The sequence below is a fragment of the Nyctereutes procyonoides genome, unplaced genomic scaffold, assembly GCF_905146905.1.
Source record: "Nyctereutes procyonoides isolate TBG_1078 unplaced genomic scaffold, NYPRO_anot_genome, whole genome shotgun sequence".
Taxonomy (NCBI): domain Eukaryota; kingdom Metazoa; phylum Chordata; class Mammalia; order Carnivora; family Canidae; genus Nyctereutes; species Nyctereutes procyonoides.
The window spans coordinates 14,952,158-14,973,557 of NW_026575120.1; the positions used below are offsets into that span (position 1 = coordinate 14,952,158).

Here is a 21,400-nt window from a genome sequence, read left to right on the forward strand (position 1 = left end):
TATTTGAAGTCATCTACATCAGTAAGTGTTCAAGTCAAAGGATAGGAGTGTGTTCTAAGGAGAAGAAAGTGTTCTTTTGCAAAAGTATGGAGGGATGAAAGCACATGACTTGTTAGGGAATGAAGAGAATGTCTGCAGGTGGTTGTATGAAAGGGGAGGCAAGGAAGAAGCTAAGGTAGGTTGGTACTGGTTGGGTAGAGCCTTCTATTCCATGCTAAGGGGTTTGGACTTTACCCTATGGGAAGTTCTTCGGGAAAAAATGTTTTTTTAAACATTAAACATATGACACAGGCTCCTGGATGGCTCAGTTGGTTAAGCGCCTGCCTTCGGCTCAGATCATGATCCTGGCTTAGGTCATGATCATGGGGTCCTGAGATTGAGCCCTACATTGGGGCTTCCCTGCTCCGTGGGAAGCCTGGTTCTCCCTCTCCTCCCCTCTCATGCTGTCTCTTGCTATCTCTGCCACTATCTGTATGTCTCTCTCTCAAACAAATAAAATCTTAAAAGAAAAGAAAATACAGGTATGACATAACTAGATTTTCGATTAAGGTAATTGGCAAAGCAGTGGAGGACAGAATACAGGAGGGAGAGACTGGAGGCTGGGAGAGACCAGTTGAGAGGCTTTTGTAATAGTGAGCAGTGAGTCAACTCATGTTTCTCTAGGGGAATGTTCCTCCAAAATCAGCTGACTAAATTTTTGCAATACAGGATGTTTAAAACATGCACTGAAACATTTTCTGCTAATGAGCAGGAATTTGAGGACTCAATAAGTACTATCCACACATTAGTTACACTAGAAGTTGAATAGGTTTTGGTAGGCTCTTTACTACCACTTATAACGCTGTCTCAAAGAGGAAATGCAGTATAAATTCCAAAGGGCTGACACTTACAGTAAACTTAAAAAACCCCAGCAAACTTGAGACTGACAAAGGTAACTTTATATCATTGTGGAAAAAATAACAAAGGGAATTGGGCATGAAACCTTTTCAGATTTTCTCTTTTAAGGTAGTGAATTATGATGCAGACCTAGGTCTGTCTTTCTTTCTTTCTTTCTTTCTTTCTTTCTTTCTTTCTTTCTTTCTTTTTCTTTCTTCTTTTTTTTAAGACTAGTCTTCTAAAGACATTGAGTTTTAAAGCTTACTCATGGTGAATCACTATAAAACAAATACGTAGTAAGGGCTTAAGTCCATACTAATTCTTGGGTGCCAGCAAATTATTTGAATTTGATATCTTTGTGTTTTGCTGTATAGTACAATGTAGTCTTCTAAGTTTTAAGGTAGTTTGGCTTTCAACTTCTAAGTGAAAAATAAAACATGTAAAAATATATACAAAACAAGTCACTGAATTCAAGACAGTTTTCAAAAAGAATTTTAAATTTTATTTCACCAAAGTTGACTTTATATTTGTTTTTTGTTAAAAATCCTGGTTTATTATAGAATTTCCCTGAAGATGGAAGCTCTAAGTAACTGAAAGCTTTTTCTTGGAATATGCACAACTTCAAATATATGACATGGATAGCCTCATGATATTTTTTTCCTTTTGATATGTAGTATATCTCAGATTCTTGGAGTTATGCCATCCTTTGACTCAGTGTAATAGGACTGTCTCAAAAATAAGTCTGGTCCTCTTAGTATCACTTTGAATTGTACAGTCTTTTTTGTATGTTGAAATTATTCTAGTTTATTTCTCATTTTGTGACATTGTTATTTTTGTCAAACCATTTTTCTGAAGTGATCACATGTGGGATACTGCTTGAATCAGAACTGTTAAGAATGAGCTAGGAAATCTCAAAAGTTCACTTAATTTGGTCAGTTTTTAAATATACAATTGTTTTGTATTTGTTTATGTTTATCTTAATATAAGAATTAGAGTATTTTAGTTTATAATAAGTAGACATGATGCCACTGCCAGATATTTGTCATACTGTAGGATAGTGTATGGGAAATGCCTTTTTTTCCTTTGGCACATTTTTCTTTTAATGAGATTTTTCATGGTTTAACTCATTTTAGGAGGTACTCCCCTTCCCTTTAAAGGAGCTCCTTAGAACCCTCATGCAAGTACACCCCTGGAGAACCTGCTCCATTGGCTTCACTGATACATTAGAATCCTGTTGTTAATAGAAGCTGTGATCCCAGCTACCTGAGAGGGGTGGCTAAGCAGTCTATGGCAGAGCCATACAATGAAATAGAGCATTGCATGGGGATCCCTGGGTGGCGCAGTGGTTTAGCACCTGCCTTTGGCCCAGGGCGTGATCCTGGAGACCCGGGATCGAATCCCACGTCAGGCTCCCGGTGCATGGAGCCTGCTTCTCCCTCTGCCTGTGTCTCTGCCTCTCTCTCTCTCACACTGTGTACCTATCATAAATAAATAAAAATTAAAAAAAAAAAGAAATAGAGCATTGCCATTAAAATGACAAATGCGTGAACCATGTGGATTTCTGGAGAATTGATATAAAAGATATTAATCATAAAAATAAAGCTCAATTCAGATTGTACATGATAAATGACAATTAGGAGATCTGTTATGTATGGCTGTAAAGATAAGTCATTTATTCAACATGTAGTCATTGAAACTTAACTGTACCAGGGCAGGAAACACATGATCCATAAGATATATATATATATATATAGACACACTTATAAGGTATCGTCCTTTGTCTCAAGAAACTGAAATTCCTTGCTAGAAGAACTTAAGTTCTCAAGGGCATTAAATCTTATAAGTGGTTGGTGGTTTTCCCAAAGGGGAGCTTAAAAAAATGAACAACAGCAAAAGCTCTATTTCTTTTTAAATATGAATAGCGGTAAATGTAAAAAAATTATAACTCAAAAAATGTAAGAAGGTAGGACATAGCAGTGGAAATTATAATTATTTTTGAATATACTTATTAATAAATGATATGTATTTGTTTGGGATTGACCTTGTGAATGCAATGGAACTATGTGGTTCAAAGTAACAGGGTTTTATGGGTCTAATTGCAATAATTTCTCTTTTAAAATAATTCGGGCAACAAAATTATTTTATTCATGCTGTATGTGGAATTCAAGTTTATCTTCTATAGTGAAAGTATTTAAAGGTGGCTAATTGTTTACATAATAGGCAGGAAGGAAAGGAGAAAAGCCCATGGCTGAGAGTTCACATTTGTTTGCTTTGCAATTAAGTAGAGTTCTTTTAACTTGTTTCCTTCTACTCTAGTTACTATTATGAAACATATACTTAAACTTTCTCCAAACACAGTTTATGAAAAGATCTAAGGAGTTAGAGGAAGAAAGAAGTGCAGCTAACACCCTTCCTTTCTTTCGTGAAGTTGAAGACTCTTTAAGTTTCATGTTTCAGCTCTTATTTTTATCTCCAGCCCATGTTTCCTAGTAATGTGATTTTTGATGGTGTGCTTATTTTGTCAAATCTAAAATCACAAATTTGTATTCTCTGTCTAGTTGACTGTACTAAGATTTTAATTTTCATTGTGAACCATATCTGTAGTGGTTTTCAACTGGGGGCAGTGTTGCCCCCAGAAGATATCTGGGGGATATTTTTAGTTGTCACACTGATGATTCTTCTGGCATCTAGTGGGTAGAAGCCATGAATGCTACCTTGCATTGCAGAAGGCAGCCCCCCACAGCAAAGAATTTTCTGACCCCAAATGTCAGCAGTGCTGAGGCTAAAGCCTTATACAAATAATGTGCATGTCATGTACTTCCTTTCTAGTAACATGGGAAATTTTATTTTCCTATATTGGATTGTTATTCGTATTTTCCTATATTGAATTCTTATTCTTTACTAACAGTCTCACAGAAAAGATCCATGGTTTCAGACCCTGCCTGAAACTAGCTGTATAACACTATAAAGTCATTTAATGTTTCAATTTGAAAGCTCTTTAAATATCTGTCTGCCCAATTGTAGTTCTCTTTTCTGAGACATGTCTTTTTCTCTATGATGTTTCTTCTGAGTTGTGATTAAAAAAACTTGAGTTGTTTAGCTTCTAGTGTTAATCGTTGCCTGAACCTGTTCGTGTATATATCCTTGACTATAATGAGTTATTTAAAAAGCTTTTAAGCTTGAAATAATTTTAGAGTCACAGGAAGTTGCAAATCAATGTACACAATGATTTACTTTTTGTCACACAAAGTGACTAATCTCTTACCCGCTAAAAGAATTTTATTCCTGTCAACTGTTTGCACCACTTGGGACAGAACAGGAACTTGCAAAAAACTCAGACCGCCTGGAGCACCAAAGGCAATAAGGCATTTCTCTAGTCCAGCTTGCAGGTGACTGCACGTGATCAGGAAGCCAGAAGCGCAGCTAGAACAAGCTCCAGGACCCAATTTATAGCAGGTGTGCTCCTACAAAAACCAGAGCAGACCAGTCAGAGCCAAATAGATCCCAGTTCTGATCTATTGCCAACTTTTCTCCTCAATGTAATGCTAAAAATTATGCCCAGAGGTGGAAACTAACATGTAAATAAAACCTACCTCGGTTGAAGCATGGTTTGTCAGGTGTGCCTGTGGGCCCAACTTCTGTGTTTCCCTGACCCTACATGCCTGGATGTCACTCCTTTCCTGCCTCAGCCACTTTTAAAACTTTCCCTGGCCATTGTTCAGGGAGCCAGGCCAAGGACGCTTTGCTTTATGCTATCTGCCTTTTGCTCCAGCAGAAGCCCCTGATAAAAGCCTTGCGTGAAAATTCCTGTTTGGCTTCTTGTCAGTTTCTGTTGCCCAGAGAGCCCAAGAGTCCGGTTCTGTAACATCACGGTGCCTGTCCTAGTAGTTGAACAGATTATCATGATCCAGAGTAAAATTAAGGTAATATTGAAACTTGTATTTTTAAGAATTTGAAAACAACAAAGATCATTGGAAGGTTTATTCTGATTGAAAGAGTAGTCCTGTTTCCAGTTAAAATGGGATTAAGGATACTCTGTTTAGTGATTTAAAGCCTGTATCTATTAAGGCCATGGATTTCTTTTGACACGGTTCCCAATTAACAACTCCAAATATCTGAATAATATTTTATCATAATATGTTGTAAATATGCCTTGGATTAGACCATGGTCACTTTTGTGAGTAATGGAGTCCTTTCTGAGGTTTTTATTTAATGACTGAAGCCACACTTAGGTAGTATAATATGCCATATTATAAAGACATAATGGGTTTAAAACTGAATAATGAGTTTGAAAATTGTAGTATGATATATATTGTATTGGATAGGATACAATTTGTTTTCCTAATATATCTTTTAAAATCCCAAACTAGATGAGATTATAGACATTTTTTATCTACAATGATATCTTGGAGAAAGTTAGCTGTAAATGCTTCATTTTAATCTGTATTTGAGAAATCTGAGGGACATAAACAATGAATGAGTGAATGAGCACACAGGTTGGTGCCAAAGGAGGAGAGTGGGAGTTGGGAGACAGAGCAAGAATGAATGGTAGTCTTCTAGGTGTGAGGTTAGTAAGGCTAATGAAAAGGAAGGAGCTTTGGGAGATGCTAGATAATCAGTACTTTAAATGGTTATGCTTTTTTATTGAAGGGCTACTATTTTTTTCCTCCTTATAATTTCAAAAGTAAGATTATGAATTATTCATTGTAAAAACATTTGAACAATACAGACATAGTAGGGGGTACAGGAAATAAGTCCCAAGTCCTTATCTCAGTGCTCCATATCTTTCTCTGTCTGTTTATATCTAAACCACATTCTGGAGGCTTAACACTAGCATACACAAACAGAAAGACTGAGGGAAGAACACACACATTCTTCATTCAGTGGATCAGTGTATGAGATAATTTCATCAAGTGGAATTTCTTCTACAAATAAATACCCAAAAGGGGGTAGGAAGGGAAGAGGGACTTCCATAAGTTAAAGAGACTTATAAATGCATGGACCTGTTGGGATCCTAATTCAACAAATCAGTGGAGAAAAAAACAAATTCTGAAATAATCAGGGAATTTTGATGATCCCGAGAAATTATTGTTAGTATTTTTTATGTGTAATAACCATACCATGGATAAGGTTTCTTTTTAAAGTCCTTGTGTCTTAGACATTGATTCAGAATATTCATGGACAAAATTATATGATGCCTAGGATTTGCATCAAAATAATCCAGTGTGTGTTTGAGGGAGGAGATATGTATCAAATTATGTTGGAGTTGGGTAATGGGTACACATGAGTTCATTAGTCTTCTCTCTGCTGTTGTGTATGTTTAAAATTTTCTATAATACAAATGTTTTAAAGTAAGTTACCTGTAGGGAGTGGGATGAAGGAGAGACTTTCACTTTTCACTTTAATCAACTCTGCAGGGATCCCTGGGTGGCGCAGCAGTTTAGCGCCTGCCTTTGGCCTGGGGCGCGATCCTGGAGACCCGGGATCGAATCCCACGTCAGGCTCCCGGTGTATGGAGCCTGCTTCTCCCTCTGCCTGTGTCTCTGCCTCTCTCTCTCTCACTGTGTGTGTCTATCATAAAAAAAAAAACAAAAAAACCAAAAAACCAATCAACTCTGCAGTATAGCATTTATGAAATATATTGTATTGCATATATGTAAGACTATAAAGTGTTAGAAGTAAACATATAAGTATCATGAGTAAATGTACCAAACTTGTTTGAAGGATTATCACAATGGAATAGATCCACTGAGTGAAAAATGTGTCTTTTCTCCCTCAATCTTCCTGTTTGTGTGTGGTAGCATACACATTCCTCATACTGAATACTGTTTAGATATATACAGACATATAGAGATATGGAATTTTCATCCATGGTCCTTAGGTGGTTACTGACCACCTACTTCATCAAATTCACTGCCAAAATTGGCATGCCATCAGCAATGATGCTGGAAGAGATACTGTGTTGGGTGTATTGAGAGACTTTTTTTAAAAATTAAAAAAAATTTTTTTTATTGACAGACTTTGTATAAAAGTCTCTAATGTTTTCCTAAGGGATTTACTGGGGTAATTTTGATTATACTCCATTTTTGCTCACATGAGGACTTTGGAACCCAAGCTCCACTTAGATATGATTCCACTGAACAGGATTGTATTGGGAGTATTTCTGCATGATTGTTTTGAGTTCTTCACTGTTAATAAATTTTATCAGAAGTTTTTGTTTATAGGACACATTAGTGGCAGGAATATATTTTAATTGCTACATTGGTACATGTGTATTTATTAGAGTTAATCTATCAGGCATTGAAAGCAACATATCCCTCTGATTGTCTTTGTTTCATAAGTGTTCCAATACCATCACAAGGAGTGTCAGTCATGGGTGAGGATGGAAAATGGGAGATGAGTGCACAGTGCTAGGCTCCACATGCCTTCTTCCCATTTCCCTACCAAAGCGTGTCTTTTTTTTTTCTTCTGTATATACCTTAAGATTTAAGAAAAAGGGTTAATGAAGTTTATAGCAAAAAATTGTTTGAAAATGATTGCTGTGTTTATTTTTTTTTTTTTTAAATTTTTTTTTTATTTTTTTATTTATTTATGATAGTCACAGAGAGAGAGAGAGAGAGAGAGAGAGAGAGGGACACAGGCAGAGGGAGAAGCAGGCTCCATGCACCGGGAGCCCGATGTGGGATTCGATCCCGGGTCTCCAGGATCGCGCCCTGGGCCAAAGGCAGGCGCCAAACCGCTGCGCCACCCAGGGATCCCGATTGCTGTGTTTAAACTGTGAAGATTTACATCCTTTCTAAGGCAGTATATTTTCCCCTTCATACTTATCGGGTATATTGCTTCTTTTTGTGTAAAATTACGTCTACATATGTAAAAAATATATATACATACATACATGTATATGAATGTCACATGATTTTTCTGTGATTTGGACACTCAGCTTTTGATTTCCATTACATTTTGGTACCATTTGGTTTTTCACATTCACTTGTTATATAATGTTTATTATTCCCTTTTCTGTAGGCTTTCAACAGACCTCACATCTCTCTTCTTATGAAATTATAACTCCTTGGAGATTAACTAGAGAACGAAGAGAAGCCCCTAGGCCCTATTCAGAACAGGCAAGTTATCTTTTGAAAAGAATGTATGTATTTAAATTTTACTTTTCTTTAAAAGATGACTGTCATTTTCAGCAGGGATTATGTTGGCCAGTGAAGAGCACACCACCATATATATGGTGCGTTATTCTAGTAAGTGATATATTGATCATTAGCTTTTTTTAAAAAATTTTTTTTATTTATTTATGATAGTCACAGAGAGAGAGAGAGAGAGAGGCAGAGACATAGGCAGAGGGAGAAGCAGGCTCCATGCACCGGGAGCCCGACGTGGGACTCGATCCCGGGCCAAAGGCAGGCGCCAAACCGCTGCGCCACCCAGGGATCCCGATCATTAGCTTTTTAAAAAAAAGACGAATAGTTACCCTGAAACATAACAGAATGAGATAGTTAAATAAAATTCTATGGCCAGGATAGGATGCTGATTATATAGATTTCTAACCTTTTTCTCACTGGTGAAGGTTACAGTGGTCTTTTCATAATAATAAAAATTAATCTCTCTTAGTTTATGATAGGTAGAATACATCATACTATATCTTTACAGACTCTGGAAAATAATAGTGTGTTATATGTATATATTTCACATATGGGAATGTTTATTCAAAAGTGAGTTCTATCTCCATATCAGAAGAAACATTATTGTGCTGTTAATGGGGTAACCAATGCACAAAATTATTATTTTTTTTTTTTTTTACAAAATTATTTTTTATACTATTTTTTCCTACTGTAAAGTTCAGAAATAATACATTTGGAATTCAATTGATTTTGCAAACTCTTCAACTTTATGGAAGTATAATTTAACTTTATTATAATTTAACAGTAACAGGTAATGAAGGATAGAATTTAGCTTATTATTGTTGAACTGCTGGTATATCCATAAATAGAAGGCTGCTTGTACATTGTGTAGGGAGGGCCTTGTAAAAAGAACACTGGAGTTTAGAGTTGGGAGCTTTTAATTTAGCCCTCCCTCTGAGTACTGCCACTAGTCGGGTAGATCATTCAACTCTAGTTCTCTATAAGTAAGGAATAAATGGCCTTACAATATATAATTCTTCCTTGATTTTGTTTTGAACTGGACATTCTACCATTTGATTATGTTTTGCCTTAGAATAGGATGAATGTGTACTTGCTTCATTATTTTCCTCCTTTTCTTCACTTTTTAGCACAGGGACTATGCTTTCTACTTCATTGTGTCTGTGACTTTATCTGCATCAGTGTTGTATCATAAATGTATGTGATCATAATAAATGTTATTCATGTGCCCTGATAAATATTTGGAGAAGTTGAAGCAGTTTGGGCACTGGAGACATGGCAGTGAACAAAACATAAAATTCATGTTCTTATGGAGTTTTCCATTCTAGTGGGATGGCGGTGGGGGGAGGAGACAATAGACAAATATTATAGATTAATAATATAGTTTACTTACAGTTCTTGAGAAAATTATACCAGGAAGGTGGATAGTAAGTGCTGGAAGTGAGGGTAGGGGTGGGGTTAGAGGGTTTGTAGTTTTAATAAGGCAGACTGGGAAAGCCTTATTGAGAAGCTGACCCTTCTTTAAAGATCAGAAGCAGGGGAATGGCAATCCAGGCAGATATTTGGGGAAGGAATATAGTATCACAAAATAATTCTCAGACTCTTCAGAATTCTTCTCAGATCATATGACAGTGGTGCTTTTATACCCTATGATTGGCCACGGTCAAAAAGGATAGAATAGCATATGCCAAAACTGACAATGGAAGGGGCTTGGTGGTGGTGGTGTTCTTTCCTTTCTTTTGTTTTATTTTTAATTTTGATTATTTTCTTATTGAAGTACAATTAACATACAATGTTATATTAGTTTCAGATGTACAGTATAATGAGTCAGTAGTTCTCTGCATATACTCACCATGATGAGTGAAATCACCAAACAATATTATTACCACCTTATTGACTCTATTCCCTATGCTGTACTTCTCATCTCCGTTGTCTTACTTATTTTGTCACTGGAAGGTTGTACCTAGGAGCTTGGTATTTTTGATGCCTACGTTGAGATCACACTCAGGTTGTGGAAATAGAGCACCAGGATTTGTCACTTTGTGGAGGTGTTAGAAGTGGGCTTTTAGTGAGCCCTAGAAGAAGGGATCATACTATTCCTTGGCAAAATGTTACCCTAGAGTCCAGAAACAGTAAGGAAAATCAGAGGACACTTCTGATATTATTTGTTTAGTTCCTCTATGACTTTTTCTTTTATTAGAGTTAAGGCAGAGTGGAATCTCATAGTTCTAGTGATCACATTAAGTGCTTTTGACTAATGAAATGGTGAGTTGCTGGGGATGTTGTTTGGGGTAGAGAAGAGGGGCCCATGAACTTGAGAGTAAGTGCAGGTTATTTTACCTCAATTCATTGACTCAAATACTGTCAGTTGTAAGGCACACCATCGTATAATACGCCACTAACAAGGAAAGAAACAGAGTCCTGTTCGACTACTGGGCCTCTGTATGATGCATCCTGATTTCAGAAATGTTCATTTGAAGGGGATAAATTTCATCAGAAGTGATGAAATGTGGTAAGCTGTGTGAAGATATGAAATCATGAGTGCATGAATTTCAACTTTTTGGGTAATGAACTAGAGACAGTCTCTTGAAACTAAGAAATTCATTTCACTTAAACAAAAGGAAGAATTACTTTACACTGTAGGTAGTACATGGCCAGATTTCACAGAAATAACTCCTGAAGTTATAGCTGAAATATAAATGAATTTAAGGAGAGTTTAGATGGACATCAGATGATTTCTGCAATAGGTTATTTAAAGGAAGGTTGGGATGACTAGAGTATCTTTTTATTATTTAAAAGTGGTTACAAGGTTCTGTAAAACAATTTCAGTTGGTGCCAAATGATTTTATTTACGACGGAATTTCCAGTGTCTTATAAAATACCAGTTGTTGAAAAGTAATTTATAAGATGGTATTTTATTGTTTTTTTTTCTTTTCTTTTTTCTTTTTTTTTCCTTCTCTGCATTTAGGTGTCTTATATCATTCAAGCTGAAGGAAAAGAGCATATTATTCACTTGGAAAGGAACAAGTAAGAAATTTAATTTTCTTTGGCTTTTTGGTAGTTTGTTTAAAAAATAATATGTTTTTAAAGATAGTAAGCTTTAAGTTGTTTATTTAAATAGTCTACTTAGCTAGATATTATTCAGTAGATTAATAAAAAGGTGAGAAAAACAAGAGTAGTAGTATGGAAAAGCCATACTATTTTGGGTTTCAATTAATATTAGAACAAGGAAAAATATATTAAAGTCAAAGAAAGTTGTATTTCAGAAGAAAACTTTTTAACTGTGATCAGCCCAAGGAACAACTGAACAGGGACAAAGAAATCTTTAATAGTTATGTCAATCTGCTACTACTGCCGTATCAAAATACCACAGACTTAAAAAAAAGGAAGTTTATTTTCTCACAGTTCTGGAGACCAGAAGTCCAAGATCAAGGGGTCAGCTGGGCTGGTGTCTGGAGGGTCTCTCCCCTTGAGTTGCAGATGGCCATCTTCTCATGCTGTGCTCACATGGCTTTCTTGGTATGGGTGGGGGTGGGGGCTGTGGAAGGAGCAAGCACTCTGATATGTCTTCTCATAGGGACACCAATGTTGTCAGCTGAGGACCTCACCCTTATGACCTTTTTCAACCATAATCACTTCCTTAGTAGCTCCATTTCCAAATATAGCCACATTGGCTATGAGGGCTTCAACATATGAGGTTTTTCTGCAAAGGTTGAGAGTAGGGAGAGGGGACACAAGAGTAGTCTCTTACCTCTCCCTTTTAATCCTTTCTCTACATTTTGGTATGTTTTCACCTGATCCCACTTTGGTAATCTGTATTCTTTGGCTGCCTTTTTGAAATGCTGAGTTTGTAACCATGGTGAGTCACTGTCATCTACTTTCCTGTGACTGTCTCTCCCCTTTCCTTTTCCTTTCTTTCTTTCTTTCTTTCTTTCTTTCTTTCTTTCTTTCTTTCTTTCTTTCTTTCTCTTTCTTTCTTCTTTCTTCTTTCGATTTATTTATTTCTTTTAGAGAGGGAGAGAGAGAGAGAGCATGCCTAAGCTTTGAGGGGTGGAGGGAGAAGGAGAGAGTCTCTAGCAGACTCCATGCTGTGTGCTGAGCCTGATGTGGGGCTCGATCTCATGACTCTGAGATCATAACCTAAGCTAAAACCAAGAGTCACACACTTAACTGACTGAGCTACCCAGGCTTCCCCCTTTCCCTTTTCTTATACAGCAAAACTTCCAATATCTTTAGTGAAAGATCCTAGGGAAAGAGCCACCTAATAAGCCCATTTACAATGAGGTGTGAATGAGGGGATGTAAAGTGTTTCTAAAGAAGCATCGGCCTGGAACCTCTCAGCAGCCTCTGAGAGTTTTTGTCAGACATGCAAATTCACTGGACTAACCCTAGAATGAACCAGAATTTTGGAAGGTGTCATAGCAATCTGTGTTTTAACAAGCTTTCCAGATGAGTTTTGTTCATCCTCAAGTTTGAGGAAAACTTTATCTAGAAGAGGATGTTAACCCAAAGGATTTGAATTGCTCTGGCAGAATTTCAGGCAGTGCAGCAGATATTGTCAGACAGACTTTCTGAAGTCTTCTACTGTATTTGATGGACATTAACATTTATTGAACATTTTCTATATTCCAGGCACTGTATTAGGTACTTTTAGGTACATTATTTATTTAATTCTCACAAAATTCCTGAAGGATCTTGCTTCACTATAACGTAATAATGTCAATATGTAAAAAATATCTAATAGGGGATCCCTGGGTGGCTCAGTGGTTTAGCGCCTGCCTTTGGCCCAGGGCGTGATCCTGGAGTCCCAGGATCGAGTCCCACATCGGGCTCCCTGCATTTAGCTTGTTTCTCCCTCTGCCTGTGTCTCTGCCTCTCTTTCTCTGTCTTTCATGAATAAATAAATAAATAAAATCTTTAAAAAAATATCTAATAGGTCTAAATATTTTCTTCTCTTTCTTCTGTAGGAGATGTAAATTAATTAAAATTTTGTCAATAAAATAATACAGTTGATCCTTGAACAATATGGATTTGAACCAATGAGTCAACTTATAGGTGGATTCTTTTCAGTAAATATATGTACAATACTGTAGATGTATTTTTGTTTCCTTATGATTTCCTTTTTTTTTTTTTTTTTTTTTTGAGACAAAGTGCTAGCACAGGATGGGGAGGGTGGGGATAGTGGTAGAGGGAGAGGGAGAGAGCAAAGGCAGGTTCTCTTAGGCAGGTTCTCTGCCCAGTGTGGAGCTCACCATGGGCCTCAAATCTTACAACCCTGAGATTATGACCTGAGCTGAAATCCAAAGTCGGACACTTAACTGACTGAACCACCCAGGTACCACCTTATGATTTTCTTGGTGACATTTTCTTTGGCTTACTTTATTGTAAGGATATAGTATATGATACATATAATGTGTAAAATGTGTGTTAATTGGCCACTATGTAAAGCTTCTGGTCAACAGTGGGCTGTTAGTAGTTAAGTTTTTGGGGAATCAAAAATTATATCTGGGTTTTTTCTCCAATTCCTGCTGACTTTCTGCCGGGCCCGTTTCCTTTCCCTTATTGGCATAATTTTGCCGAGGGTAATTTGGAACTTCGTTGTCCTCTTTGGGAAACTTGAGATCTTCCCATCTTGACTTCCAATACCTCTGCCTTCCTGCTGCTTCTGCTCTTTCTTCCTCCTCTTATCACCTTCAGTCTTCCCTCTAGTTTCTTTGAATTCTTTGAGATGTACCTCTTCCAGCCCCTGCTACCTCCAACCCTCTGTCCACCCTGTTGACCTTTCCTTTCCCATTTCAGCCCCTCTGCTTTCTATAGCCCTGGAATTGTAGGCACCTTGGCCTCCACGGGGGCCTCTCAAGGGAGCTGGGCACCCCAGAAAGCAGCTCTCTGAGGCTCAGAAGAGGAAAAAAAGCTATTTGGAATAGAGTTGGACAGTTTGTCTACTCATGGACTTTGGAAATGTCAAACAGCGCTTAGATGTCTTCTCAGTCACTCCCCTAAAATGTAATCCATTTCCTTCATAAGAGTCATAGCACAGAAAAAAAAAAAATTAATCTCCACAGTTACTGGTAGGCAGGTCACCTCAACTTGGTCCATTTGCCACAAACATAATTCGGATGAAAATGCAAGGTGGAGATAAACCAGTGAGATCATATTACTGTTTTACTGGCTTATGGCTAAAATTTTGGAATGGAAGCTATAAGATTCTATTTGTATGTGTCTGTATTATATGTGTTTATATATATGTATGTTATGGATGTGTGATAGTTTCCCGCCTCTGGATGGTATTACGAAATTAATTTAAGAAATCCCTTAAAGGAGGGGTGCCTGGGAGGCTCACTCAGTTAGGTGTCTGGCTCATGATTTTGACTCAGATTGTGATCTCATGGGTGGTGACACTTAATAAAGATTTAATTAAAACTCAGAAATATAGAAGCTAACCCAAATCTTTGTTTTTTTAAGTTCACATGATTTGGGATAATCTTTGGTAAATAAAGTTAGCTTTAAAATTACTGATAAAGTAATTGGTAAACTGACAATTTCAGAATTATCAGCATTAAATATGTAATATAGATACAAAGTTTTTTTTCTACCTACATTTACTAATCAAACAAATTTATATTATCTCTGCTGGATGTTTAAGATTATAAACTGTAAATCTAACCTAAAGCAATGTATAATAAAAGGAATTGCTTAGTGCATGTCAAGCACAGCAGTTAAAAAGGAAAAATTGTATGTATAACTTTGTAGGTTCTTTAGGTTGTTTGCTTCTGTGAATTTTTTTTTTTTGTACTTGCTTGACTTGTTAATAGGAAAAATTAATTAAGATGATGCATGTTTAGCTTTGTTTAGTTAATGTCTTATGAAGTTTTCATGAGTAATTCAAGCAGAATTATTAAGATCAAGTAAATTAAATAGATATAAATGGGATAAAACGGTATAAATGAACTTCTCAGTGATCATCCTGTTTTATAATAGGTCTCCTTAAAAATAGTTTCAAAAACCTTTTTCATAACTTTAAATGTTCAATGTATACTAAGTTAATGAGGGATATGTATTGATTTAGATCTCATTTCCAAATTAGAGAAAATATTGAAGCATTAATTGCTGAACATTAATTTTATTTACCTTTGGCATCTCATTTTTAATATGATATGGAAAAGCTAAAAATATTTGAGTCTGTAAATAAACATAAAATTATACTATGAAAAAGACACATGTCTCTAGGAATTATGAAATGATAATATTCTTAAACTGGTTATAGTATGATAGTATGTGATTATGTGGTACTATGTGAGTTTACAATTGCCTGCTTCCTACTTTTCAGTGAAAAGTTGGGTTTCTGATGGTTAAAAATATGGTCAATATTATGTAAATGAAACTACTAGGGATAATAAGGGTAAGGAAAAAAAACTATGCAAGGAAAGTAAGATGTATTTTTGGTAAGATAAGGCATGAAGGAAGTGTTTTTGTTAAGGGAAAAAAGAGTTATTTTGTAGTAAAGCAAAAGGACTGATTGTTCCAGAATGAGAAAGGAGAAAAGAGTAGGACAAAAACTGAACGGATATAAGAAACATTTTTTACAAGCTTTGTGGAAAAGGAATCTTTTCTTTCCTGGTCAAAGCTGGCCAAGACTGGATGGATTTATTTGTAAGGTTTTAATTTTAATTTAATTTATTTATAATCAATCAGTCAATTAATTAATTAATTAATTTCTTATTGGAGTTCAATTTGCCAACATACAGTGTAACACTCAGTGCTCATCCCATCAAGTGCCCCCCTCAGTGCCCGTCACCCAGTCACTCCCACCCCCTGCCCACCTCCCTTTCCACCACCCTTGTTTGTTTCCCAGAGTTAGGAGTTTCTCATGTTCTGTCTCCCTGTCTGATATTTCCTTTTTTTTTTAATAATAAATTTATTTTTTATTGGTGTTCAGTTTGCCAACATACAGAATAACAACACCCAGTGCTCATCCCGTCAAGTGCCCCCCTCAGTGCCCGTCACCAATTCACCCCCACCCCCCCCTCCCCTTCCACCACCCCTAGTTTGTTTCCCAGAGTTAGGAGTCTTTATGTTCTGTCTCCCTTTCTGATATTTCCCACCCATTTCTTCTCCCTTCCCTTCTATTCCCTTTCACTATTTTTTATATTCCCCAAATGAATGAGAACATATAATGTTTGTCCTTCTCCGATTGACTTATTTCATTCAGCATAATACCCTCCAGTTCTATCCATGTCGAAGCAAATGGTGGGTATCTGTCGTTTCTAATGGCTGAGTAATATTCCAGTGTATACATAGACCACATCTTCTTTATCCATTCATCTTTCGATGGACACCAAGGCTCCTTCCACAGTTTGGTTATTGTGGACATTGCTGCTAGAAACATCGGGGTGCAGGTGTCCCGGCGTTTCATTGCATCTGTATCTTTGGGGTAAATCCCCAGCAGTGCAATTGCTGGGTCGTAGGGCAGATCTATTTTTAACTCTTTGAGGAACCGCCACACAGTTTTCCAGAGTGGCTGCACCAGTTCATATTCCCACCAACAGTGCAAGAGGGTTTCCCTTTCTCAGCATCCTCTCCAACATTTGTTGTTTCCTGCCTTGTTAATTTTCCCCATTCTCACTGGTGTGAGGTGGTATCTCATTGTGGTTTTGATTTGTATTTCCCTGATGGCAAGTGATGCAGAGCATTTTCTCAAGTGCTTGTTGGCCATGTCTATGTCTTCCTCTGTGAGATTTCTCTTCATGTCTTTTGCCCATTTCATGATTGGATTGTTTGTTTCTTTGCTGTTGAGTTTAATAAGTTGCTTATAGTTCTTGGATACTATAGTCCTTTATCAGATAGGTCATTTGCAAATATCTTCTCCCATTCTGTAGGTTGTCTTTTAGTTTTGTTGACTGTTTCTTTTGTTGTGCAAAAGCTTTTTACCTTGATGATGTCCCAATAATTCATTTTTGCTTTTGTTTCTCTTGCCTTCATGGATGTATCTTGCAAGAAGTTGCTGTGGCCAAGTTCAAAAAGGGTGTTGCCTGTGTTCTCCTCTAGGATTTTGATGGAATCTTGTCTCACATTTAGATCTTTCATCCATTTTGAGTTTATCTTTGTGTATGGTGTAAGAGAATGGTCCAGTTTCATTCTTCTGCATGTGGATGTCCAATTTTCCCAGCACCATTTATTGAAGAAACTGTCTTTCTTCCAGTGGATAGTCTTTCCTCCTTTGTCGAATATTAGTTGACCATAAAGTTGAGGGTCCACTTCTGGATTCTCTAATTTCTTCCATTGATCTATGTGTCTGTTTTTGTGCCAGTACCACACTGTCTTGATGACCACAGCTTTGTACTACAACCTGAAATCTTGCATTGTGATGCCCCCACCTATGGTTTTCTTTTTTAATATTCCCCTGGCTAATCGGGGTCTTTTCTGATTCCACACAAATCTTAAGATAATTTGTTCCAACCCTCTGAAGAAAGTCTATGGTGTTTTGATAGGGATTGCATTAAATGTGTAAATTGCCCTGGGTAGCATTGACATTTTCACAATATTAATTCTTCCAATCCATGAGCATGGGATATTTTTCCATCTCTTTGTGTCTTCCTCAATTTCTTTCAGAAGTGTTCTGTAGTTTTTAGGGTATAGATCCTTTACCTCTTTGCTTAGGTTTATTCCTAGGTATCTTATGCTTTTGGGTGCAATTGTAAATGGGATTGACTCCTTAATTTCTCTTTCTTCAGTCTCATTGTTAGTGTATAGAAATGCCACTGATTTCTGGGCATTGATTTTGTATCCTGCCACACTGCCAAATTGCTGTATGAGTTCTAGCAGTCTTGGGGTGGAGTCTTTTGGGTTTTCTACGTACAGTATCATGTGATCTGTGAAGAGGGAGAGTCTGTCTTCTTCTTTGCCAATATGAATGCCTTTTATTTCTTCTTGTTGCCTGATTGCTGAGGCTACGACTTCTTAGTACTATGTTGAATAGCAGTGGTGAGAGTGGACATCCCTGTTGAGTTCCTGATCTTAGGGGAAAGGCTCCCAGTGTTTCCCCATTGAGAATGATATTTGCCCTGGGCTTTTCGTAGATGGCTTTTATTTATTTATTTATTTTTTAAATTTGCCTTGGTATCAATAGCACATAGATGTCAAACCATTATTTGTTTTTTTCTGTGTTAAAACAAACTTTTCCTTAGGTTATTTGTTTGGTCTTAATAAAAAATTATAAGAAAGATTGTTTTTCTTTACCTTTTAAGTAGTATGCCTAGGAAAACAAGATTTTGTGTTAAAAATAATTTCCTGTGCTTCATATTGATTTGATCATTTGATTAATGAAAATCAGGTCTTCTCAATAGTAAGAGGGTAAGAATTTTTACAACTAGGTAACTTCCTGTATTTGTCTTTGAAATCTTTTAATGGTGACTGGTTATATGGATAACTAAGGATTGTTTCCCAGTAACCTGTGATCCTGTTTAGACAGATGATCAAATCTTCTGACCTTTGTGACAACTTTTCCACTCCATGTCAGCTCTGAGAGGAGTCTTTTTGACCTCAAATTAACTTTGAGATTTCCTAGATGACCCTTGGAAAATCTCATAGGTTTTGTCTCTCTCCTAATAAAAAGAGACATGTTTTACTACTTAGGTTTATTTGATATGTTGAATTAAATGGGAAGCTTTGTCAAATAGGTGATGATAAACTTTTTTAGGTTACATGTGTATGGATATACACATAACAGGTATATATTGTATTTGTTCATAGAAATTGTAAGATGTTCATAGAAATTTGTCAATAACTTTGTTATTATTTTAAATTGATGTCACAGAAATAATAAAATGTCCTTGTCAATAGCATTATGATGAACTCTATCAGATCTTTAACCACAATAATTCTTTTTAAAGATTTTATTTGTTTATTTGAGAGAGACACACACACACACACCCCAGAGCATAGGGAGGGGTAGAGGGAGAAGCAGACTCCCCACTGAGCAGGGAGCCCAACCTGGGGCCTGATCCCTGGACTCTGGGATCATGACTTGAGCTGAAGGCAGATGCTTAACCAACTGAATCACCCAGGCGCCCCTAACCACAATTATTTTTAAGTGTTTTGTTGCTCAGAGACAGTTAGAATTTTACTCTGATTCTTCTCTGGAAGTACTTATAACCAGCTACCGCTTAGAATGAATGGTCCTTGATGGCATGACTTGAAACCTTTGAGACCTGCCATTGGATTGGGTAAGAATTTCCAGAACTAATGAGGAAATAGATGGATTCTTAAAGACTGCTAACCCAGGATTAAGTAGAACAAATCTCAATGACATGAGCCTGAATGAACAGGTGAGGATGATTATAATTTTTTATAACATTTTGTTTGAAACATTGCTGGTTCTTTAATGCTTTCTTTTTTTTTCCAAATTTAAGGAAAACTTGCTCTTTTCTTAAGCTATGTGTAACTTAACAGCAATTTGTAACTTACACCTTGGTAAACAGAACTGAAGCACTGTCTTTCCTTCTGACCTGAGTCCTCCAGAAATTGAAAGCTCTTAGAGAATATTCTTATTTTCATGGCAGCATAATTATTTACATAAGTTCCTTGAGAATCTGTTCTTGTAGCGGGTGCCATTGGAAACCTTAGTTACATACCAAGGTTTTTATCTGGAATGTCATATTTGAGAATGATAGGTATCAGATCAGATATGACCAGACAGCTTTGAGGAACTAAGGTTGACTATAAGGAGCCAAAGTTCATAAACCACACAAAATCAGCCTATATCTGGCCTACATGTCTTTCTGTCTTAAGGGTGAGTAAGGAAGGTCATTTCTGGCAGGTCCAGGAACCTCAGGGTATTTTGAGAATCTTGAGAAGAGAAGAATTCTCCCATATCTATAGGGAACGCAGGCAAAATCTGGTGGCGAGATCTTGATGTGGCTTCCCAGCCTTGAGAGGCTTTTAAAAGTCCAATCTGAGATTCCTTATGAAATGTTCCAGCAAATCAAACTCAAACAAGGGCCTATGCAGTCAATCACTATTTTTACTGCACTTATGTAAATAATCAGACCAGATGTAATGAAACTAGACTTACTTTGCAAGCAGATTAGTCTTACTTTGAATTATCTTTGACAGAAATAAGGGTAACTGTAGAAGGTTTTTTTTGTTGTTGTTGCAGTAGAAAACTGTAGTGTACCCTTGCTGGCTTGTCTTGCACATTTTGCTGGTGTTTTTTATTTTTATGTTTTCCCCCCAAGATTTATTTGTTTATTTTAGATAGAGATACAATGAGTGCATGTGAACAAGTGGAGAGGCAGAGGGAGAGAGTGAATAGCAAGCAGACTCTGTGCTGAGCATGGAGCCGGACATGAGGCTTGATCTCATGACCCTGAGATCAGGACCTGAGCTGAAATCAAGAGTCAGATGCTCGGCCAACTGAGCCTCCCAGCAGTCCCCCATTTTGCCAGTTTTTTTCCAAATCCTAAAATCTAGTTTCCTCCAATAGCTGGCTTCAGCTCTCCAAATTAACATTTTCAATTTTTTTCCCTTCTGACTTGGAATCATTGAGAATCAAGACCACCCTTTTCCTGAAGATCTGCAAGCTGAAGCTGGACAAATTGATATAAACTCCAAAAAAAAAAATTTGATCACAGCAGATCATGTGTGGGCAGCCTTCCTGCCTTCTGCTGTATGGACCATTCAGAAAGTTCACCAGAACACCTGATGCCATCACCAGAGACATTCAAACTGTCAACCAAGAAGATTTGTTAGATGGCTAATGCCATCCTTTACCATGCTTCAAGAACTCCAAATCTAAAAGCTTTGGCTGCTTCCCACTGGATTCAGAAACTTGGTTCTTCTTTTATTTTATTTATTTATTTATTTTTATTTTTAAAGATTATTTATTTATTTATTCATGAGACATGAGAGACACACACACAGAGAGAGGCAGAGACACAGGCAGAGGGAGAAATAGGCTTCATGCAGGAAGCCTGATGCGGGACTCGATCCTGGGTCTCCAGGATCAGGCCCTGGGCTGAAGGCGGCACTAAACCACTGAGCCACCAGGGCTGCCCTTATTTTCTTTTTTAATTTTTTTTTTTTTTTGGAGTTCAATTTGCCAACATACAGCATAACACCCAGTGCTCATCCCGTCAAGTGCCCCCCTCAGTGCCCATCACCCAATCACCCCAACCCCCCGCCCACTTCCCTTTCCACTACCCCTTGTTCGTTTCCCAGAGTTAGGTGTCTCTCATGTGCTATCACCCTCACTGATATTTCCCAATCATTTTCTCTCCTTTCCCCTTTATTCCCTTTCACTATTTTTTATATTCCCCAAATGAATAGGACTATATAATGTTTGTCCTTCTCAGATTGACTTACTTCACTCATCATAA

The 21,400-nt window shown here is 37.0% G+C and overlaps 1 protein-coding gene across 1 annotated transcript in view; it reads left to right on the forward strand.

Moving 5' to 3' along the window:
- The window catches only part of ADAM9 (ADAM metallopeptidase domain 9), a 138,373-nt gene that overhangs the window by 1,998 nt on the left and 114,975 nt on the right, over positions 1 to 21,400 (forward strand). Inside the window, exons 2-3 of the mRNA XM_055335390.1 lie at positions 7,900 to 7,997; positions 10,993 to 11,051. Of these exons, the coding sequence (XP_055191365.1) occupies positions 7,900 to 7,997; positions 10,993 to 11,051 (157 nt within the window). The remainder of the gene's footprint in view (positions 1 to 7,899; positions 7,998 to 10,992; positions 11,052 to 21,400) is intronic.